The sequence below is a fragment of the Ceratosolen solmsi genome, unplaced genomic scaffold (assembly GCF_000503995.2).
Source record: "Ceratosolen solmsi marchali unplaced genomic scaffold, CerSol_1.0 scaffold57, whole genome shotgun sequence".
In the NCBI taxonomy this organism is placed as follows: domain Eukaryota; kingdom Metazoa; phylum Arthropoda; class Insecta; order Hymenoptera; family Agaonidae; genus Ceratosolen; species Ceratosolen solmsi.
Window position 1 is genome coordinate 605,153 of NW_011948427.1, and position 26,259 is coordinate 631,411.

At 24.0% G+C, this 26,259-nt stretch overlaps 1 protein-coding gene across 1 annotated transcript in view; it reads left to right on the forward strand.

The window, feature by feature from the left end:
- Nucleotides 1-594: 594 nt before the first annotated feature.
- Nucleotides 595-26,259, forward strand: part of toy (paired box 6 protein twin of eyeless) — a 33,144-nt gene continuing 7,479 nt past the window's right edge. The window contains exons 1-6 of the mRNA XM_011501059.1: nucleotides 595-793; nucleotides 10,226-10,475; nucleotides 10,675-10,855; nucleotides 15,725-16,001; nucleotides 20,837-21,001; nucleotides 21,799-21,881. Of these exons, the coding sequence (XP_011499361.1) occupies nucleotides 781-793; nucleotides 10,226-10,475; nucleotides 10,675-10,855; nucleotides 15,725-16,001; nucleotides 20,837-21,001; nucleotides 21,799-21,881 (969 nt within the window). The 5' untranslated portion in view covers nucleotides 595-780. The remainder of the gene's footprint in view (nucleotides 794-10,225; nucleotides 10,476-10,674; nucleotides 10,856-15,724; nucleotides 16,002-20,836; nucleotides 21,002-21,798; nucleotides 21,882-26,259) is intronic.

The window sequence follows — 26,259 nt, forward strand, 5'->3', positions numbered from 1 at the left end:
TCATAAGATGATTGATAAAATATAAAATATTATATTTACATATATTATTAAATATTATATTTTATAATTTATACCATTACTTAATTTAAAATTTGTATCCAATCCAATCAAATATCAATTCATACTTTGAAAGATATACTATGAATACTTTTATTTACAAGGTAAATATGAGTAATTCCGTATAATGTAATATAAATTCTCGTATGCTGTAATCATCGTATTTATGTTACTTTTTAATATTTTTTACTTACCCGACAAGAATATTTACATTCCAGTAATTTAATAAATAATTTATATCATATACATTATATCATATACATCATATACATTAATATATTTATATATTAAAAATGAGAATGAATATGATAAAAATTACAAAATCATGTAATAAAAATATAAAACTATTACGGATAAAGATATAATATAAATATTTTATAAATCCCAATGCTGAAAATATTAGGTCTTACCAGTTTTGTGTAATATTAGAGTTCAGTTTGAGTTGTAAAAAATGATGAAAAATTAGGAACTCGGGCCTTAGATGATTGATTAATAAATACAAATGTGTTTATATGGTTCTAGCATTGTGTTAGTGGAGCCGGTGGTGGCGGCGGCGGTGCTGTTACTACTGGAAGCAATTCGGGTCCTTCGAATTTTCCGCCAAGCACTGCTGCAACGAGGAACAGGGAGGCGGCAGCGGCGGCGCTGCACGCGGCAAGAACTTTATTGGGCGCGGGGGTGGCTAACCCTTGCTCTTCCACCCCCGAGCCGCCCTTCTGGAGGATGCCTCACAAAGGTTAGTATGCGTCATGCTTAGAAGGGTAACTGTACGTGAATTCAAATAAATATAATTGTTAGTGCATTTTAGACGAATTAACGGAATTTTCTATTATAACTAACTTTAATTGTCTGTTGTTTAAAGAGTCAAACAATATTATCAATATTGCTTTACTCTATAATATTTTCACTTACATGTCAAATGCAGAAAGTATTTTAATATAAAATTAAAAAAATTGGTTTAATTAATGTATAAAATAATTTTAAATAATATTTTTTAAATAATTTTCATTCTGTATTTTTATATTAGTCATTATAATAATAAATAGATAATTTGATGCAAAGAATTTTTAATTTTTAAAAAATAACTAATTATCTTCGTTTATTTAATGTTTATTAATTAAAAGGTTTTTATTTAAATATTAATATTAAAGATAAATAAAGACATATTAAAAACATGTTATTTAAATATTTATAAAATATTAGTTAAATAGATGTAAATCTTTTATTTTTATGTTGAACAAAGTTAAAAATTAAAAATATCTATATTTGACCACTTAGATAAATTTACATGAAAATTTATTAATATGTTTTATATTATTGTGTTATAAGAAAAATAAATACTGTAGATATTTATTAAATTCTAGAACAGTACACTGTTTTAAATCATTTATATAGAAGTTATCATTACAAAGAATGAGAAATATTAATAGTTTTAATACATTATTTTTTCTAAATTAAAAGCGTTAATATTTTTATTAATTAATAATATACTGAAAAGATAATTGAAATATATAAATCTTTACTTCAATGAATGAAAGTGTTATAAGAATGAAATCATTGAAATCTTATTAAAACGATTAAAAAATACTTTAAGACTTCAAAATATATTTTTTGAAATTCATTTCAAAATTTATAACATATGAATTTTTTAAACTCTATTGAAAACAAAATTATTTTACATATTTATTTCATAATTATTCCAAATAAACATGAAACATGACAATAAAATAAATTCTTGTTTATGAAGTTACCAAATCATCTTGAATACGTAAATATACATCCTGTAAAATCGCTGTTGTTAATTTGTTAATTTGTTTACCACATAATTACCAATACACAGACTTGCGGTTTCAAAAATTAGTATGAAATTTACTCGCAACTTTAAGTGACTCGAAATCTTTCGTATTCCTGCATAAGTTGGTGGTAAAACCCGACAAATCATTAAGAGTGGGCAAGACATTTGGCGTTACGTAAGTAGATAGACATGTGTTGCTACGTGAGATCGGTTTCATACTATGCAAGAGGCTTGTGGTTAACCGGTAAGGTAGTCCATAACCCTACTTGTTTTTATCTGGCTTCTGTCAAAGCAATAGCCCTTCTTGCACTCCCGTGACCCAGGGATCAGATGGCGCACATCATCTCACAACTTAAAAACTCCCGCAACCTTATTCTGTTACGGTAGATGTGATTTACATGCTTTATGAATTTTGTATATAGGCATATATGTTTTGAAATAATTAATAATTATGAGATACTATTGAGAAAAGGAGAATCGAGTAAGAAAAGAATACATATGAATCATTGTTAGATAAATTAGAATAAAATACTAATGATCGATTAAAGCTGCAATGCATCAATATCTTATTTTAATTTATTGTAAAATAAATAGAAATTTTATAATTTATAATTATATTATAGCACATATGATCTATTTATTATAAATGTATAGTGAAAGTATAATAATTACAAATATAATATATAATATTTTCATCTGAATGAAGATCCATTAAAAAATGTTAGCAAATATTTTTTGTTTGTTAAGATCAATTCTGAATTATATGAACAAAAGTAATTATTATAATTTTATACATTTTACATTTGTTAATATATGTATATATATATATATATATATATATATATATATATATATATAGATATATAAGTTATAATAGACTAAAATACTTCTCGAAAAAAAAAATTTCTTATATATTTTTCTTAATATTAATTCTCAGTAAGACCAATAATGATTGGTTTTTATTTCAAGATAGTATTTCTATAAATTTGTTGTAGATATATTATTATATTTTATGTACATTAATAAATTGTGGTATTTTTAATAAATGAAATTATTTTTAATATATAAGCGAATTCTATTATACTATAGGTTTATTTTATAAAATATATTGTTTAATTTTGACAAAATAAATATTATCGTGAAAGCATTAATATTCAAATTATTAAAATTAAAATATATAAAAAAATCACAACGTTTAAAAAATATTTTATTTTAAATACAATTCAATTTATAAATTTAAAATTTGATATAGAAATTATACAAATAGAAATATATAAATAATAATTAAATAAATTAAGTTTTTTTACATAAATGAAATTTCATTACTTTAAAATTATATTTTTTTATATTTTTATTTGTTTTTTTTTTATTTTATTAATAATAATACATTAAAATATTAATATATAAATGTTCAAAAGGACATATTCAATTTAAATACATTCAATTCATATACTGATAGACACAAATGTACATATGAATATAGTATTATTTTTTAAACTTCCAATATTCAGTCTCTATCAAATTAACGTAAAAATGAATGTTTTTTATTATGCATTTTTAAATAAATTTTTTAAACAAATAATGTTTATGCAGTTATTTTGAGTAGACAAATTATTTTTTGTATATTTATTACGGCATATATAAAAGAATAAATAGCGGTAACATCAAAATATATAATATAAGAGTATACGAAAAGGAGATCTTTTTAACGTGTCAATGTATATGAGTTCTTTTCTATTATAATAGGTGAATTGAATTCGAAACCGAATTACCGATTTAACAATTTACAAATCTTATGTTACTTAAAATGAGTGCCACGAATTATATGTAATTAATATGCATAAGCTATAATTTACATAAATGGAATTGTATAAAAGTATTTTATATGAGAACTATATAAAATTACTTGGAGTAAGATAAAGATATAAATCAGAATAGAAATATTTTTATTATTTTCTTCAGAAATAGATAAATTTAAATCTAATTTTAGCTTGTATAGCGCAATAAATATTAATAATTATATAATAATTTTGTCTTCATAACTCAAATTTCTAAGTGGAAATAAGTGAGTAGACACAGTCATACATAAATTTAATGTGCAACCATAAAACTTCAGCTTCGAAAATTTAGCGATTATTACCTATAAGAAAGTACTCTCTCTCTCTCTCACTCACTCACTCACTCACTCACTCTCTCTCTCTCTCTCTTACAGTCTTTTTCATTTTATTGTTATTTTCTTTCTCTTGATTTTTTATAACTACTGCATGGCATTTTTATCTTATTTTTATCTTGGAAAGTTACATCTATACATGTAAAAGAAATGAGTATAATCTTATAGAAGCGTTAAAAAAAGCAAACCACGTAGAGAGTTAAAAGTACTGTTGAAAGTAGATTTAAACAGAAATGAATGATGTTACATACCTATTATTCAACGATAGCTTTCATATACCTGGAAGAGATTTGTTTTATAATTTTCCTTGAGATCGTTATTTACTTTTTATTAATTTTAAAATGAAAAACTGATCACTAAATGTAAAATAAATTACTAAGTACTTTTCTATATTGAACTTTTTTGAAAATAGGCAATCTCATGAATAATATTTACAATAAAATAATAGTGTTCATATTTCTCAAAACTTTTTTTCCTTTAATGAATAAATGATACAATAAAATAATACAACAATAAATTAAAACTTGAACAAATAATAGCGAACTGTTCCCATTATAGATTTCAATTTAATATCATTGTTAAATAATATTAGATTACTTAAGTAGTTTATTGGGAAAGTATTCCATAAATATATTAGTTTTTAATAGCTCACAGTAGGTAAATACATAGCTTCAATTACGTTGAATTTTAATGTAAGTAGCGTATAATATCATTTGATTTATTGCTAGTAATTATAATACTAATTATGTATCAATGCTGATCTTATTACAACGCATTCACGTTATCCTTAATTCATTTAGATTTTTTATTAACGTAATTTAATGAAATAAAATAAATAATTCAAAATTATGGTACATAAATAAACAATATTTGGCTAATGGATATGCGACCAATTTTTTAGATTATTTTAAATAAGAAAATATCCTATGGGATTTTCTTTTACATTTTATTCTTTCTTAATTGTATAAGGTACATAATAACTTATTAAATTTGTTAATTTGTTGAAATAATATTTTTAAAAAATGTGAAATATTCTATTAAAATTTTTTTTACATTTTAGCAATTAAAATTAACATAAAAATAAAAAATAAATATTTTTTAATACAAGTAATATGTAAAGGATAACATTTTAAAATTTAAAAGCTGGTACTTTTACTATAATGTTTAATTGAAATTTGGACTTAAACAAAGCAATTTTACAAACAATGTTTTTAAATGGATTTATTTCTAGTTTATTATAGTACTGAAGAGAGATACATATATAGATAGATAGATAGATAGATAGATAGATGAATAGATGGATAGATAGATAGATGGATAGATAGATAGATAGATAGATATATATATATAAATAGATAGATAGATAGGTAGATAGATAAATAGATAAATTGATAGATAGATACGGGGGGAAGAGAGAGAGAAAGAGCGAATGATAGAGATAGAGAGAGTTAATGTGTATGTAAGAGTAGCGAAAAATGAAGACAAACAGTGGATAGACGAGAGAGTGGAAGAGAATAACGGGTAGAGCGTCGGGAGGTTGTGTAGTACGGCAATAGGATTTAATTTGTACTCCCTTTCACGCTCAACCAAGTGAAACCTTTTTACTCTATTTTGTGGCCTTATACGCTCGGCCTTTGCGCACGAGTTCATTTTGTAGATTAACGTAGTAAAAGTATAAATAAAGAACGATGTTGAGTATGCCGAAATTGTGTCGCCGCCTTCAGTTTTTGTTTCTTTTTCTCTCTTCTCCCTTATTTTTTTACTCATGTATATAATAAAATTATTAACTTCTGATTTTTCTTTTTATTCACTATTTGTATAACTAAACAATAGAAATATACTTTTAATATATATTTTTAAATAAATTAGGATTATTTCTTGTATAATTCTATTTCTTTTTATTATTTAATTCTTCATCTTATAATTAATGTTTATAAATGTTTTTGCTGAACTTAAATTATTTAGTATTATTATAGCTTGTATTGTTAATTACATAAATTACAAAAACATATAAAAACGATTAATGATAAGAAATTGGGTAAAAATAATTTGATAAAAAATTAAATTAAATGAAGTAAAATAAAATAATAAAATTCAGTGAAGATGAATGTAAAAAATTTTACTTTTTCATTTAATAAAAATGCAGGTAAAAGAAATAAAAAAAGGTGCAAGTAGAGGTGGAGATTACAAAGTTAGAGGCTTAATCAGTCGAGTTTATACGAGGGTAAACATTCATTGAAGCTCTTTATAGTAATTATAATGAATCATTTAAAAATTAATGTTTAAATCACCAAAACATAATATCTTTTAAAATTGGTATTAAAGTTTATCTGCTGCTCTAATTAACAATGCCAAATAAGGAAAAATTAATAAATCGAACTTTAAGGAATTTTATTATTTAATATACATAATCAGAATATTTTTAATATGTAATCTGTTACTGTCTAGTATGTTATACTTTTTTGTATTAGTTTCATTATTCCAAATTTATTTTATAAATGTATTTAAACTAATTTAAAAATTGATATAAAGCATCCCAAAGAAACTGTATATAAATATGAAATTTCTGTATACATTATTAAAAATATGTATAATTTCTATCGAGAATTTATTCATTAATATCAAAGTAGCAAAGTAAAAGTAATTGTTTTGCATTATATTAAGAGATTGGATTTTTTCGAAGAAATATATAATTAATTATGTAAGAAAATATTACTTTTTATTTATTGTATTGATATAACATGTTGATGTATTGATAAAATATATGTTAAAAGTGGGTAAGTATTTACTTGGAACAATTTTAATTTTATAAAAAATTAATAGCTAATACTTTTAATAGAAAAAATGTATACTTATCAAACAAAAAATATATTGCAGAAATGAATTTAGTAAAAATCTTCTAATTTATCTTACAAGAAAATGACAATGTTTACCAATGATTATTAATATATTAAAAATATAATTTTTTCTACAATTCACATATTTAGTATATATATTAAATTTAATTAAATTAATATTGAAATCAAATTGATGGAATATATAATACAAAACACTTTTTGTATACAAAAGGCAAAAATAAAGTCAATTATTTGTATATATATCTATATATATTAATTATTTTAAAGAAAATTCAGTTTTTATCATTTTATTTTTCATACTCCAAATTTTATTTTTGGAAATTAATTGAATTTTTATAATTATATTATTTATGATTAAATGATATTGATAAAAAAATATAAGTTTATTATTAATGCCATTAATCGAATTAACTAAATATAATAAATAGTACATAAGATTAAAAAAATGTAATCCATCGAATAGTTAGTTATAATTAATATTGAATCGAAAATTACGTTATTAAATTAAAGTTATAAAAAAAGGAAAGAAACTTCAATCATTCAAAAATAAATAAGTTATCGTGCTATAGCGTTATGATAATAATTACTCTACAAGGCATTAAAAGTGCAATCAACAGCACTTAGCCCGTGGTCTCTTCTTTACGTGCAGTGAATATTTCGCGACTAAATTGAGTAAGACGAGAGAAAAGATGAAGTTTACAAAAGGGCACCAGAATCGCCATTTCACCAATTCATGCAACGGATGCAAGCAAATACTTCAAGTGGTACGTGGCCGTTTACAAAAGTGAGTAAAATTAATTAAATTCGTTAATTACAAGATGCATTTAACGCCGCGAAATGTCGAGCACCACACCTTAGTGACGACTGTCGACGACCCATAAAGGTTGTTGAGATATTCGCTGCGCGTGTACTCGTTTTACCGATGCGTGAGCATTTTCATAGTCACCTCTCTGCCTCATCAAAGAAATACAGAGTGCGTACGTATATTAAGCGAAAGAGAAAATATTATAAATGCCAAACTTGTTATACAAGTTATAAATATATCTGCAATATATTCAGTATTAAATCGAAGTCAATTTTATTCGTTGGTTTTCATTTTTATGTAAATTTCTAAAGTTTTATAAAATTCAATAATTACTGGAATTATAATTTATTTTAAAAACTTGGATAATATAAAATATGTTTCAATTTATTTTATAAGCAACATTGAGCTTGACTAATTTATAATTAAACATGTGATTTATAATTATACATGAGTATATAGTGGCATAAGTATATATATACATACGCATATTCATACATACATAGGCAAATACTATCATAAAAAAGAAAAAAGAAAACATATTAATATATAAATATATCAAAGAATTTGTAAATGAAAAAGTTATACTTAATTATACAATTTACGCAATAGATTTTATTAATATCTAATAAGTAAGAGCAACATGAGTCTTGGAGAAACGATGCTGAACTGACCATCTATGTAACATAATACAATAATGTCGTTAAAGCATAATTAAACACACAGACACACACACACACATATATATATATATATATATATATATATATATATATAAGTTTTTTATAAGATTTACAATAATTCAACTTATATTAATCTTTTGTTTTTAGGTTTGTACAATAACGTTCACTGATTGATGTTTCAATTTGCTTTATTAATATTACACAAACTAAATTTGTTAAATAAAAATAACTATAATTCAAATACCTTAAATTAAAAATAATTAAACTAAAAATAATTACATTTGAAATGTATTTTATAAAATGAACAATTCTTAAAAAAAGACTTTAAAACAATTTAAAACTCTTAAAACAATTCTTCAAATTATTTTTATAAGTTTGGTCAATTTTGTGTAGAATGTATTAAGACTATAAAATATTTGATATAGTAAATAATAGATTGATTAAATTATAAAATAAAAAAATAGAGAAAAAAGAAAAATAGAAAAATAGAAAGATAGAAAAATAGAAAAATAGAAAAATAGAAAAATATGAAAATATAAAATATGAAAAATAATATATAATTTTCATAAATATAAAATTTTATTTTATTTCTTTAATTAGTATTTGATTGTAATTTAAAAGTAATAAAGTGTATTAATTTTTACACAAAATATATTGTAGCAATGATAACAATTTAAATTTGTAACTTTACTAAAATTCATGAATGATTTATTATTCATTATTCATATTTGTTATTAATTTTGGTATTAATAGCCAGTATACTTTATTTAAAAATAACAGTTTATATTGAGAAATGAAGTCTTGATCTCAATTTTATGAATAATAATAATTTTTGGTAACAAAAATTTTCCCTCTATTATTGCATGTATTTACATTTTAAAATTATCTGAATAATTTATTAGTTAATTTAAATTTATTGAATCAAAATAAATTTATTGATATTTATTTTTAATTCAGATAAATATAAGATAAATATTTTAGGATCACGCTTCTAATTGTGTATGAAGCAATACCGGACTCATGGTCATTTCTCCATTACTACATTATTGAAGTTGTGATACAAAGTCACTAATAGTATCTTCTACCATGACAACAGTTATAGATCATCGACGTGAATTTTTTTTCCGTGAGCGGCTGATATTTATATTTTAAAAATCTATGGTACTGCAACAAAGGTCATGCATAATATGATTTTTCTTGTTTTTAAAAATAGTACTGAAAAAGTATTTTCCATTGCCTTTCAATATTTATTTATAATATATTATATTACATATGTAATTATTACATATGTATTACATATGTTACACTATACTATATTACATATGTAATAATTGTAAAGTAATGAATAAAATTATTAAAAAGAAACCACAGGCTCATTTTTTGCAAAAATTATATTTTAGATTCTAAATAAGTTTTTAATTCTTAATAATTATTTAGATTTTAATTTTCCAACTATTCAAATCTACTTTTGTAATGCGATGAAAAACATAATTTATAAATGTCAATGATACTATGTCACCTATTCACATAAAAATAAAAGTACATACAAATTTTGTTAATGGGAAAAGGGTAAAGGACATTTCTCGAATTACGTCATTTTGTCGCATTGCCTCAGATTTGCTACCAAATTTCTAAAAAAAATTATATTTAGTCACAGATTATTGTTCACATTCTAAATAATGAGATTAAAATTAAAAGTAGTAAGTAAAAACTGAGGTCACTGTAAATATATTCGTTGAAGTATGATTTAGAAAGTTGCGATTTTATTAAAATGATTTGTGTCCTTTGAACGCGCTGCCATAGAGTCGAGGTTTCTATGTGCCTACAATTCTTATGATCATCAACTGGCGTTGATTTCAGAAGAAGATCTGATGCATGGGGGAGGAGGTCTTGGGGGTGGTTCAATGGTAGGGCAGAACTCAATATTCGGTTGCTCTGCGGCGGGACACAGTGGAGTCAATCAACTTGGTGGAGTCTATGTGAATGGTAGGCCATTGCCTGACTCTACCAGGCAAAAGATTGTCGAACTAGCCCATAGTGGGGCTAGACCCTGTGATATTTCACGGATTCTGCAGGTTAGCAACGGATGTGTCTCCAAAATACTTGGCAGGTGAGTCTGCCTCAAGCTGTAGTTACAATCTTGAATTTTTCTTTCGCCTTTTTTAAAATTCCAAACAAATTCGTTTAAATAAATGTAACTTTATTCAATATTTGACAAACGGATCTACAATATTAAAAAAATGCTTAATATTATACAATTCTTTATCGCCTATCGTAATTGAGATTAATTTAATTTTTTATTGTTACAGATATTATGAAACAGGCTCCATAAAACCTCGAGCAATTGGTGGAAGCAAACCACGTGTCGCTACAACACCAGTTGTTAATAAAATCGCGGATTACAAACGCGAGTGTCCATCGATTTTTGCATGGGAAATTCGTGATCGATTACTACAGGAAGGAATTTGTAATAACGATAATATACCTAGTGTAAGTAAAATCTATTTCAAGCATAGTTTATTTTAAGTCAATATGTAATTGAACATAATAATTTTGCAAAGATAAAATGCACAATATTTTTTAATTTAATAGAAGATAAAATGTGTGAAACACGTATTATATAGAAACAAAATTGTTTTTAAAAATCCAATAATTATGCAACATAAATATAATCTTGAGAAATTCAAAATTGACATTTCTAGAAATATGGTATAAGTACTACTATACATAAACAATTATCTGTAATTTCAAAATTCTTTTACAAATAAAGTTGAATACAAGTAAATTTTTGTATCTATGATAAAAATTTCTTATTTAATAATAACAATAACAACAACAATAATAATAATGATAATAATAATAATAATGATAATGATAATAATAATAATAATAATAATAATAATAATAATAATAATAATAATAATAATAAATAATGGATTGTAAATATTCAGTTATGGCATTTATTTTATACTAAAAAGAAATGTTACGTATAGACTTTAATAGAGAATATTGAAATTTCGAAGGAATGTTCAATAAAGAATCTAATTCAAAATAAATAATATAATGAAACTATCTCTCATCTATTTTTTATATATTCTAATTATTTTTTTTTTGTGTCTGCTAAATGTTAATAGACTATTTACATTATTATGCGTGACCATCGTAAAACAGAAACAGGAAGAGAACGAATATCTGAACTTGAGAGATATTGCTATCTAGGGGAAAATAAAAAAAGAGAAAGATAAAAGAAAGAGAGATAGAGAGATAAGGCTTATCGGGATGAAACCAGTCTTGGCCGAGTACTTACCCATCGGATCCGGCCACTCGACCCTAATCAAAGTCTCATCAATGTGATCGCCCCGTTGCGATGGATGGGGTAATCGGTCCATTACGCGGCTTTGACATTGTCCACCCTATAGGCGCCCCTTTGCTGTTGTTGCTGTTTTCTTTCAATCGAAAAAAAATGAATTGTTGGAGCGTGAGTACGAGTGTGCGTATGGATTTAGGGTAGTTCATCTTCAAAATATAGATTTGATGCCCTTGTCACCTTGTGTTTTTTTCTTTCTAGGTTTCACTTTTAGAATTAAACGCCATTTTGGTGTACATATTTTGCTACATTTTTTCAAAAAAATACATCTATAGCTAAATTATACAAATACTTTTAGAAATAACCTTTATAGAGTTTTCTTTAAAATTCTCATATGTTCAAAAACAAAATATCTATAATTGTAACACTTATTACTATTTGCATTCGAACAGTTCTATAAAATTTATTCTGTATACATTCTATAAACGTAACTATTCTATAAACGATTCTATAAACATTTTTCTTTATAAATATGAAGTACAAGTTAATTTTATTTACTGTAGATAAATATTTATTAAATTTATAGTTAAAAAAAATTTCAAGATATTCCACTTTTATTTTTTTTATCTTTGAATTTCGTTCAAAAAATCTAATATATCTAAATTAAAATAAATCTAAATTATATAACTACTTCAAGATAATTTTTCTCTTAATGTGTCTTTCCATTTTCCAATTGTTCTTAGAATAAGTAAAAAAATTTATTTTTGAAAGATATATATCTGTTTTCATTGTTGACTACATAATTCTTTTTTGTGTACTGGGATAACAAGAGTTCGCACGAATTGTTATCTGAACAGTATACAAGAAAGAGATCAATTCCAAATACATCAATTAAAATTCAATTCAAGAACAAATTAAGTTCAACTATGTCTCATAGATCAAAGTATATGTTTATATATATATATATATATATATTTATTCTTCTGCAACCTTATGTGTAAATTGAATTAAATGTATAGTTATTTTGAGTTCTATTTTTCAAACATTCATTTCTTTTTCATAAATCTAAAATACTTCTAGCATAAATATTTAATTAACTTGATTTTTTATAATTATTTCTTGTATGGCTAACCTTTTTCTTACAGTTTTTTTACTATCGTAGAGAGCAAAGCAATCTGAGAGAAGACGCGTAGGCTTAACTAAGCATTGTAGTTATAAATTCATGATGATGCATAGTATCGAAAGGGAGTCGTTGAAGGAGGTAAACGTGTACTGTAAAGAAAGGTGACGAGCGTTGACTACGTTACATAGGCAGGGGTGCGAAAGGAATGTGAGACTAGCAAGGAAAAGAAGCTGAATGCAACCAGTTAAGCGTACATTACAATTATTCGTGTCCGGTCGCGCGTGTAATAGTCTGCATCGAGTCTGTTCGTTTGCCTGCCTGTGGCTGGACTAAGCGACGTACCATCTATCCACTCGCATACCCCTCGAAACATTAAAGTGAATCCGCATTCACATTGAATATACTTTAAGGGATCCTGATCCCTGAATGTTTTATTTCCATCCTGATCGCAGCTGAAAGTTTCCATATTATTTTTATTTTTCTCTTTCAATCTTTAAGAGGTATCTTACTTTAAATATTTCAATAAGTGTGTCCGTAAATGCAATTAAGTTTTTACGTGACTGTTATTATTGTGTTAACCTTTATTGCTTTTGCTCAATAATTTTATCAAAATGGTTGATCCTTTAATTTTTAGATAGTTCAATATTTATCAAACGATTTATTATATATAAAATACTATTTATTAACGTCAAATTTAATTTAGATTAAATGTCGATTAATTTCAGAATTGACCTTTTTTTCAATATCATAAAATGCCTTGAAGAATATTTACAATCACAATTTCATATGATTAAATTTAATTTAATTAAGTCTAGTATTGTATATATGTTAATAATTATGTATTCAACTAAATTAATAAAAATTAAAAAATTTTATACAAATATAATCATTTATATAGTGTAATATAATAAAATATAATATAACCAACTTATATTGAAATTATTATTTACTTGAAGTATTATTCAATTTAATAATTTAATCTTTTTTAATACTTTAATTCATTAAAAATATGAATAAAAATATCTGTAAAGTAACGTCTACTTTTTAATTCCAAATTATTTTAAACTATTTATATTTTTAAAATGCTTCATCTTGTTAAATCACAAAATAAGTGAATCCATTTTTAAATTTTATTAAAATTATTTAAACCAAATTTTATTTGTTAAACAACTAAAACAATTATTTTAATGAAATATAATAAAGAAAATTATTATAGATTATTATTTAGATATGCATTTAATAAGTAGAATATAAAATAGATTTTCCAGAATATTTTTCCTAATTTTAGATGAATATTAAAGTAGATTATGGTATAGTACCTTCTGTTTTACTAAATGCTTTGAATTACGAAGCTGAAAGTTCAAAGAAATTAATTTTTTATGATAAATAATTATAATTTAATATGAATGATAGAAATAAACTCAATATATTTTTTACTTACTAAAATCTTTTGCCTACTAAAAATTGAAAGCTGATCAGAGGAATATCTAATCTATAAATTTATTATAGTAATTGATCTTCAAAATTTAAGTAATTATGAATATTACAAATTTACAATAACCAAATCATCGATTAAAAAATTATAGTAAAATTTGGAGTATAGTTAGATTATTAAAATTGAATTTCAAACACATATTTATAATATTATTAAGGTAATATATTATAATTAATTCATTATATCTCTTTCATGTATAAATTTATTAAACATAAACTTATTTTCATTTTGTATTTTTTTAGGAAATTATTAAGAAAAATTTGTTACGTTTTAAATTTCAATTTAATTTATTTTTATCAAATAATTCGTTTCAAATCTATACTCATATTATATTTGTGAAATAATCATAAGTGATACAATAATTATAGTTGCTATTTCAATTTGCACATAATTTTTCATATAAATTTATTTAGTTAAATTTCAATTTCATTTAATATTATATAGCAGTTAGTTATATTCATTCAATATTCATTATTATAATATATTATAATTTTTATATTTTATATTATAATACATTATATAATACATAATTCAAAATTATAATATAGTTTGAAATGTAAAATCACAATGAAAAAAATAGCTAAATGAAGACATTTAACATACAGTTTTAATAAATGGAAGCTGAATGAAGTATTTGAAACGTTGCGTAAAGTTGTTAAATTTGTTCCATTTTTACTCTTCAGTACTCATGACGATTTAATTTTTTTACATCATTTTTTCATTAATGAAGGCATGTATCGATTTTTATACAATAACTTTTCCTCTGGGTTTTTATTTCAGACATACTTATATGAAATACATAGAACTTTTATTTAGCGATAAATAAACTTTTTGTATATTTTTTTAGTAATCTTTTTACTTGCGAGCATAACATAGTTACACCAATAATTATAGCTTTGATATTATTTTATGCAATTTAAAAAAATCAAAGTATATTAGTAATTTTCTCTAATGAATCCTGTTACATAATTTTACGTTTGAAGTTTTAAAAAAAGTTTTATAAATTGCAAAGTTTATTTTATATATTTTGTAATAATTAATAACTGTTGTTATGTATAAAAAATCCAAATTCATATATTCAAAATCAAAAAGATTTATTTTATTGAATTGTAAATTAATATAATACGAATATATTATGCTAGATCAAATAAGTCAATAAATAGTCGGTACAGTGAGATTTGTATTTATTTTCAATAAAACAATATCATGAGTGTATATGAAACCTATACTATCTTTTGATATTATCCGTAGAAAATGAATGATAGAGAGTTTCTTTCCTTTCACTCAAATACTTGGGTTTCATTTAGAAAAAGAAAGTGAAACTGAAAGTATTTACAGGTAATTTGTACAAAAAATTATATAGTAGAAAGTCTAATGCATAGAAAGTCTAATCACAAACTATAATGAGGCAACACGCATCCATTTTGATTGCAGGTGTCATCAATCAACAGGGTACTGCGTAACTTGGCTTCTCAAAAGGAACAGCAGGCCGCGGCGGTACAGGCACACCAGGGCGCAGAGAGCGTTTACGACAAGTTGCGAATGTTTAATGGACAAGCAGCCGCCTGGCCCCACGCTTGGTACGCGGCGACACCCTCGCATCATTCTCTCGCCACTAGTATTCCCGGTACTGCTACACCTGGCTCAGCACAATCGCTAGTACCTAGCGGTCAACTTCATGGTCGCGACGATTCACTACTCAAACGTACAGGTGAGGATGGATACTTGAATAAAAAGCTGGAAGTATATATTGGGAAAAGTAGTTTTTATCGCGAAATGGGTTTCATTTTGTGTGATCAAATCGAATAATTTATTAAACGTACGTTACTCTGAGCTTAACAACTGCCTATATAATATACTAGATATAAAATTATACGAGTAAATCCTCAATTTCCATTCAAAATTAATCTTCCTTAGCTGAGGCTCGATAGTTTTTTTATGCATTTTAACTTAATATTTACTAATATTATAGAATAATATTTTATTATGTATTTTTAATGAAATTGAAATAAAAATACTATACCTACATTTTCATTTCTTATTAATTCATTTTATTTTTATGTTATATAAGTATAATGAAATGTAATAAAATTCTAAAATAATAAATTCGAATAAAAATGTAATAAATGATTTTTATTTTGTACAATATAGAATTATTTTCAACATAAAATATAATAAATTAGAACAACTATTTATTTGAATAATAAAATTTATATTATCATTTTGTAATCATCATTTAATTAATATCATTTAATTTATATTACTCAAATTTTTTGAAAATTTTAATTCTCTTTTACATGTAGATAAGGTACAGAGAAATTGTACAGTCAAAAAATTATTAAGATTATTTATTCCTTTTATTCTTTATTTACACAAATAATAAAAAGAAATACTAATATTTTAAAATATTTTAATATCTGATTTTTTCATATTTTTAATATAAAAATTTCTACCAAGATTAAATAAAAATATACTTTCTATATGATTATTCTATCTAATCTAATGTAAATAAATATTAAATTATTTTTTGTATATTATAGTCACTTGGTTAAGATAGAATACATAGTCGATAATAAAACTAAATGAGAGAAATCTATCCATTGTAGATATACTGCAAAATTAATTTCATAATTAAAAAATATCTATGTATTTATAAGCGTGGATCGCTGTGGTCCACTAAAGATTTAGAACTATCATCTCTCTTCTTATTTTTGTATCTTTCATCGGCTATCTTAAGAAATTAAATTCATCACATATGAACTTCTCTTATTTTCTTCCTCACTCTTTCTCTCTCTTTCTCCTTCTCAACATATATATATATTTTACAGTTTTTTTAATCTATTTTTATACTAAGTATGTATATGCGTATGTAGTCATATTAAATGGTATAGACATCAGAGAATGAGTAAGATAGAAATTGGAAAAATACCTGCGAGTTTTTGTCAAATCGCCTTCCACTAATAGGATCATTGAAATCAGTGAAGCGGCTCAGATTGCGGCACGATTAGCCACACAGATGACGATTCCAGATGCGGTAACGTTTCAATAGGTAGATTATGAAAGCCATTTGGAACGCTTATTCGTATTATATACACGACTAGGTACAGATACTACCAACTATAAAAAGCTCGCTTGAATGTAGAGAAACGAAATATCAAAAGATATTTATTTAGGCATAAGAGAAGCAGCTAACCACGTTTTCTAAACTGAATATTATAAACAGATGTAATCAATTAAATTAAAACAAAATATTTTAAAAGAGTAATATATTTTAGTGTAATCAAGAAAATACGGTTATCCAATTATAAAGTACCTTTATTTATTCAATTAAAAAGAAGTATTATTTGAAATGACAAATGTAAGTATGCAATTAATTAATGATAAGAAAAAATATTTGAAAAGAAGGTCTAATAAAATTATATTTATTCCACAGATATATTTTTATATATTTTTGTTTTTAGTATTAAAACATTAAAATAAATTTATAAAAATATTTGCTTTATTTACTTTGATTTATTGCAATGTTTTTAATACAAATTAAATAAATAAAAATAATAACTTTAAATAAAAACTTTAAATAACTTTAAATTTATTGACCTTAAATTATACAATAATTCTGTAGAAAATAATTTTTATAAAGAATCTAGTTTTAAAAATTTCATCTCTTTTCTCATCGTCTAAAGTCGTTGCAATGTGAAGTTACCAACTATTAGTAAACTATATTCTAGCTCGAAATTGTTAATAATAACGAGTTACTTCCGTTACTGGTTCATAATATTTCTTCAAGGCTGATCTGCAATTTAAATGTTACTATAAAGACATATTGATTTTGTAGTAAATTGTAAAATAAAATTTTTAATATTAACTGAAAATTAGGTCGTTTAATTTGCTACTTTGAAAGAATTTATTTAAAAAAATTTTATTGTGAAAGTTAAGTATAAAGAATCAATTACGAAGAATAAAATATCGAATTTGTTTACATTTGTACATTCAATAAATAATCTAAAATTTAAAAATTACTACATATAAGTTATATCCAAGAATATGGATTTATTAATTTGATAATAACAAGTAAATAATGTATTTGATATTTTTTATAGTGAAATCAGTAAGTCTTTTAGTATTGTATCAAAATGGTTCTCATCACATACGCAAAATTGAAGAGGGTCGAAATGTATGAGTTTCGATGTGGTGAAGAAAAGGGGCGGTGATAGTGGCGGCAGCCACGGTGGTAGCAAAGTTAAAAGAAGATACGCGAAAGGGGCAGCCTACGGAAACGGACGCGCAAAGAAACCAAAAGGGAACACAAGTAGCGACTATTTGGGGTTACTGTCGGTATTTTATCGAGAAGGGGTAAAATAAGTGGAATTCTCTAATGGCGATCTAAAAGAAGGGACTCAGTGTGCGAGGGACAAAACTCATCGAAATAGGAAATGAAAAAGTAAGATAGAATTGTCAGTAAAATAAGACAGTTCAATGTTTTTTGAACGAACTAAGAGTTCTTTTTGAAAGTGTAGTGTAATAAATTACAGCATTTTAGATAAATAAAATACGTAATTCTTTATCGTATTGTATTTGTTATTTCTTTTTTATTCAAATGTTTTTATGATATGTAATGAGAATACCATATTTGAATTTTATTATTTAATTTATAATCATATTATATATTAATTTTGTTATTTTATTTTGTACTTAAATTACATAATTAGTTTAATTGAAACATTTAAATTTTATAAAGTAATACAATAAAATAATATATATAATATTCAATAAGGCGATAGATCACGTAATTTAAATATAATAGAAATATCAATATCTTTAAAAATGTATATTATATTATTTTTAATTATTTAATTATAAATATATATATATATATATATATATATATATATATATATATATTAATTATAATATATATATAATTATAAAGAGATTAAAGATATATTCATATGCCCAATTCTGATCGAAATTATATAAATACATGTAGCCTAGTTTGAAATATGAAGTACATGAAAATAGGAGTTTGAAATAGAAATAAAGAAATGGCATATCCATGGGATTGAGATCAATAGCGATATAGAAATGAAGATATAAGTAAAAATAAAAAATATAACTCGAGAAAAAAAGATTGAAAAAATGATAGATATGAAACTCTTGAACACGAAGACCAACAACACCGTAGTAGCTGACAAACGGATGAAGAAACAAAACGGAGGGATGGTGTGCGAGGGATCGGACAAGCAGACAGAAAGAGGGATGGAAGTACGCGTGAGGGTTCGGTGCACGGAGATGGAAAGTAATTGTAACTATCCCGCTTTACTCCCTTCTGTCTATAGCGCAAAAGCCTTCGCGGGGGATAACGAAAGCCTGCGCATTGAGTTTTAACAGTAATATTGAGCCACCGACAGCCAACCACTGTCTGCAACTTCAAAAATTTTTGAAGGTTTCGAATCGTTCATCAAACATCAGCTATTATAATAGATACTATAGATTTTATTTCGACACAAAATGTTCGTACTTTCTGCTTGTAAGTTACTTCCTCATTATTTATACAATTTTTTAATTACAAAATAATCTTTTAATTGAAGAATAGTATTTACATATTCTAATTTTTTTTTAATTCACAGTTCTAATTTTTAACTTCTTAGTTTCTAGGTGGATTTTGTTTTTAATTAAAGTTAAAAAGTTCTTTAAAGTTCTTAAAAAATATAATTAATTTTTAATTATATATTAGTGATATAATTTCAATTTTCAATTTATATGCATGTTATATTTAATAATAAAACAATTTACATATTAGTAGAAAATTTCTATAATAATAATAAAATTCTATAATATAAAATTTCTATAATGTACTATAATATTAAATTTATTTTTTTTTCATGTAAAACGTAGTAAAAATTAGAAATTTAAAAATATTATTTTAGATCAAATAAGATATTAATTTTTCATAGACAATGAAAGATTAAATTAACAGTATAAAAATATATGAACAAACATCTACAGAATAACAAAAATCGAATATTAAAGTTATTAATCTAAATAGTATTATAAATACAATTTGATAATTTTCAAGTGAATATATTTTTTTTCCTATTACTTTAAATCTTATAAGAATGCATTAGTCAGTATTTGTAACCACTTCTTTGATTCACCAAGCATGCGAAGAATTGCTTTGAGCCACATACTGTCATCCACCCTTTGATAATTTTGAAATTGAAATATTCTTACTTATTTAAAGGTATCCACATAAAAATAGAACAGTTTGCTTATTTGGAAATACTTTCACTTACGTATTTATATACATACTTACGTTTTTACATACAGAAAAAACATTAATAGATGATTTTATATCTATTATTGCAGCACAAAGATATGATTTCGATAAATGTCAAAGTTTTTTTAGATTAATAACGATTCTACATATATTTCTTCAATATATCAATTTAGATTAATAATAATTAGTATAATAATAATATTAATAATAATAATAATAATAATAAGTACTACTATATATTAATTAAAAAAATATGTATCTGATTATAGATACTGGATCATTATTATCTCATCAGCAAGAGACAACATCCGATGGTAATTCAGAGCATAATTCATCAGGCGATGAAGATTCACAAGTGCGATTAAGGTTGAAGCGGAAACTACAACGCAATCGCACCTCGTTTTCGAATGAGCAAATCGATAGTCTCGAAAAGGGTAAGGAATCACCTTTTATCGTTATAAAAATATTTCAATATTTAATAGTTTTAAATTATATTTTATTTTAAATAAATTTATGTATAAGTTATAGTTCAATAAAATGTTATAATTAATGTTTAAATTAAATTTTAGCGTAGATTTATTTGTATCATCATATAGTAATATTTAAAAACAATTTGTTTAATATATATTTTAGAGAAAGGTTGTCAATAATTATTATATCAAAAACATATATTTTGATGAATAATTTAATTTCTATATTGAATAATTCTTATTAGAACTACATATGCAATCTATAAAATAATTGTTTTTAACATAATAGTATCATATTTATAGAGGAATCAATTTAATAGAAAAAACACTTAATAATCGAGGAATTGTATATACTATTTTTAACAAAGTAATTGTTTTTTATGAAATTAACGTATGGATCGATTAAGATATTATGATTGTAAAATCGAATTTAATAATTAATGAGTTTGAACAATATCAATTGATCATCAAAAACTAATTCAATGTTTAAAAATGTTACGCAACTAAGAAATCTGCAAAATTAAATATACATATTAATTTGAAAGATATATTTATGAATCATTTAAATATTTTAGACTAGAAAACTGGTAAAAATATGTAACTCAAATCCAATGTGAATAAATGAAAAGTACTTATATTAATCTTATAATATAGTAAGTTGTATATTTTTTGTAAAATAATTGTAGAAAAATGTGAGCACGTGCACTGTGTGAAAATCTGAGAATAACAAAACACTTGTTGCTGTCTTTGTTTTGTTTTAGAATTTGAACGGACCCATTACCCAGACGTGTTTGCACGGGAACGTCTCGCTGAGAAGATTGGATTGCCTGAGGCACGTATCCAGGTGAGTGTGAATGTGCAGCGTGAATGTGGCGAATTATACTCTTAAAAATTATGTCGTATTATTTCATTCTTCTTTATTCAAACAAATGAAATCGTAGAAGTTTTTGAAGTTGATCGTTTGAATTTTTTAGCAAACTATAATAAATTTTATCTCAATTTCCTTAAGATAAAATAACAATTAAAAAATGAAATTTTTACGATTCAGTTATATATTCAGTAATATAATAATAATTAATTAATTATAATTACGGAGAAGAAAAGAATTTATATCAACCTGTATATATAAAATAAAATCATCAAACGTTCTAAAAACAATAAAAATTTTTATTTTGTTTCTAAAATTAGTTGATTAAAATTTTTTAATACATAATTTATTGAATTTTGTACTTGATAATATATTAGGAATAGTTGTATTTATAGATATTAAATATGTATTAAAGAAATTAAAATACATTTATATTTAGTAGAAAGTTATGTATACAGTAATATAAAGTAATCTGAGTATACAACTTCTCACACTTTTTGTATTATAATGATTTGAAATATTGTGAGTCTTTGATGGTTTTTAAATCATTATTTTACTAAAGATTTTGGACCATGATAAATGTAAAATATTATTTGAATATTTTATTATATTCAACTTTGAAATTTGTAGTATTATTAGAATTATATAGTGTTATTAGAATATATATATATACAAATATATATATAAATATATTTATATTTAGTTTTAAATTTTCCACTTTTTTCCATTTCTAACAAAAAGTATAATTACAAATATTTTAAAAGGCATTAATTCATATTTAATTTAAAACTAGAGCGAGAAAAATAGTCTTAATGATCATTAAATAGGAATTCTTTGTAATAAAAATTCTATGCAATACTGTCTTTTATAGTGCCGTTTTCATTCGGACATTATTACCACTGCAATTCAAGCGCTGTGAAAGATTGCGCTTGTAGTGAAACTTATATGCTCAAATAGAACTATTTTGTGCTTGCCCTATATAATGTGTGATAAAATGCGAAAGGGAGACATCCATCTCTGACAACTAGAAAAATTTGAGAAAAGCAGACTTCGAAAAACGACATTAGTTTTTATAAACTACGGTGAAGTATAGATTTATCAGTTTTTTTTTAATTATATTTCTATATGATAATTAATTTTCTCAAATTTAATTTGCTTACTTTATTATAAAATAAAATAACAAATGTTTATATTTATTATTAATTCCTTAGAAATATTATGTTAGTTATTGAATATTATGATTTACTATAATTACAATGATCGATATTTAAGCAGTCTTAATGTTAATTATTGATAAAGTGTTTTAGAAAATAATGATATTGAAAATAATATTATTGTAAATATTTAAAAATAATTTTTTTATATCCATATATTTTAATTCTAATTGTTATTTTTTCACCAATAATAAATTATGGTTTATAATAATAGAAATTGATATTCTTATATAACATTTATTTGATAAAAATGAATTCATTGAGTAGTATAATTCGTATCATGTCAGCCGTAGAATTATATACATATAGAAAAAAATACGGTTTCCATATTTTGCATGAAATAATTAATTTGCGATACTAATTAAAAATGAGCAAATTTTACTTAAATAAAAAATTTAATGTGAATGTCATATATCAATGTCACGCAATGTGCCATACTGGGCTTATAAAGAAAAGAAAAGTATAAATAAATTTTGACCAGCATTTTTACAGATATACATAACTACGAAAAATATTTACTATTCGTGATTATATGATAATTAGCATGAAAATTTTGGTATAACTAATATATTGAGGAGCTGAAAACTTGTGGTGAATAAAGTTACATAACTTCCAATAGATTTTATAATATTTTTTAATTTAGTAATAACCAATGTGGTTACTCATACGAGTTAAAATCATTGATATAAAAATTACAGATATAAATGAATCTATAATACATGTTGAATTTACTTAAAATATTATTCTTTTCGACTTAAATGCATATTTAAGTATTATTTTCATTAATATCTGCTGCAGATATAATCGAAGACTTAAAAATTAATATATATTTTTTAGTCATAAGCTAAAGCATATATAATCTTATCGAGTTATATTGACAAGCTTGTTATATCCGGTAATACATATGATTCTCTTCTCTGTCTTCGACAGTTATTACAATTATGATATCATTTCAATTTCTGATAAGTTGAGGTACTTGACAAACGAGTAGCAAATATCAATATGCTTGCATCAAGAGAATAAGAATGTAATGGAAAAGGAGGGGGAAGAGAAAGAGATATAAAATTAGAAAATAAAGACATACAATATTAGAGAGATGGACAAACGATACAGGACCATATTGACGCATATTTATCAGCCTTGTTCGACAGTATTGATCTCGCAGCAAGTACAGAAAATTGAAGAATAGAAAAAGTAAGGTATAGAAATAAGTACATATATATGTCAACAGTAGATTTTTTTTAGACGATCAGAAAATACACTCAGAAGTAACAAATTAAATAGAAAAGAAAATTAAAATTTAATAAAGATAAAATGTATATCAAGATTAAAATAGAAATTATTTTCATTAATATAAAGTAAATTAAAATTTTACAATAAAATTTTAATAAACGCTTATATACATAATAATATTTAAATCGGTATATTAATAATAATTTTAATAAATTTATATACTGATTAGAAGTTAATTTTTGTCAAAATTTCCAAAAATAATAAATAACTTTTTATACAAATCTATAAACAATCATATACTATTGATCAGATATTGAGTACAATATAAAGACCTACGCAAAAAGACATCGTGTGCGACAAAGCTTAGCAGCATTTTTAACGTATGGCTAACTTCTACATTGTCTCATCATGGAAAAGGATCAATGCAGTCTATAGATATGAGCAATTGTTAGTTAGTCCATTCATTTTCTTTATTATTAAAAATTGTTTTAGAGTTTATGAAAGAGCCTTTAAATCTTTTAGTTTGTTCTTTTTGGAATTTAATATACTAATTGAAATACATGAAAATACGCTGTAGAAGAAATGTTTAGTTCCGTTGTATAAAATTTTAAATTTAGAATCGCAATATTAAATGGAAGATATACATATAAAATTCAATTTTATAATATCGATGGAATGTATAAATTAAAAAAAAAAGATTTATTTGATAAATAATATTATAATTTAACAGTAGTATATTTAGAATAAGATCCGAAGCTACTTTTGAAAAGTGTTTACTATATGTCTATGCTTCATTTTATGATTTATCAAACAATTAGATATATTTGTAGTATAATTTATCAATCTTTCATAGAAAACTTTTGAGGAACTATGAAAATTGTATATATAAATTACTTTCGAGACAATGTTTATTTTCAGTATAATTATTCGAAATAGATAAATCTAAGTAGGTAATAAAAAAAGAAAAAGAAAGGAAAGAAAGCTATTGATAGAGACGAGTATACAGCAGAAGTGAAGAATATAAACGTTTACAAGAATAAGGCTTTACTGAATCTAGCCACTGCCTATATGGGATCGAGTACGGAAACAGCAGCTCGGACGCGGACGTGTAACCATGGCAACGTTGCCCCCCGAGAGGCTCATTCTGTGATTGGCTATTCCACCGCTTTTCTACCTATATCATGCGCCATCTACATTCCTCCTCCTATTTTTCCTTTGCATTATTTCCCTCTTGCCGTCTCATTTTCTCTTCTCTATACGATTTTTTCTGAACATGATTATCATTCTGTATTTTTTTAATAATCATATAATGTGTGGTCGAAGGCCGAGGTGAAAAAAGGCAAAGAGAATATGAGTTGTTCAAATATGTAAACTATGACAAACAGAAAAGTAAGATTTCTACATGTATGTAAAAGTACCCGCAAAATAGGTAGTTTGCTAAGAGAATTGTTGATGCGCAAAAAAGCTTTTATTTTAAGGGTGAAGAAAGGATGTAGTTAAAACTCTACGCTTTCTGGCGACGTTATATATGGATGACGATAAACTGCTTAGATTTTTACGGACTGAAAAGATGAAGAAAATAGGAAAGACAAGCACATAAATTTTATTCTTTTCTCATTCTTCTTTCATTACTTTTTTTTAAACTTCATAAAATCTTTTTAATTTCGTAAAAATCTTGTTCAAATTATTGTAAATTTGAATCGTTAATATGATTATTTATAAATAAATAAATTCATTATATAAATTCTATATGAAACTTTTCTTCATTTGAGAATAGTCATATTTTCTACAAAAAATTTCTAATCTACATAACTTGTTAAATTATTAACTGTTTAAAAATGAATCTGTCAAAATATTTTTGGTTTTGACTGACTTAAATAAAAAATATAGAATTCCGATGGATTTCA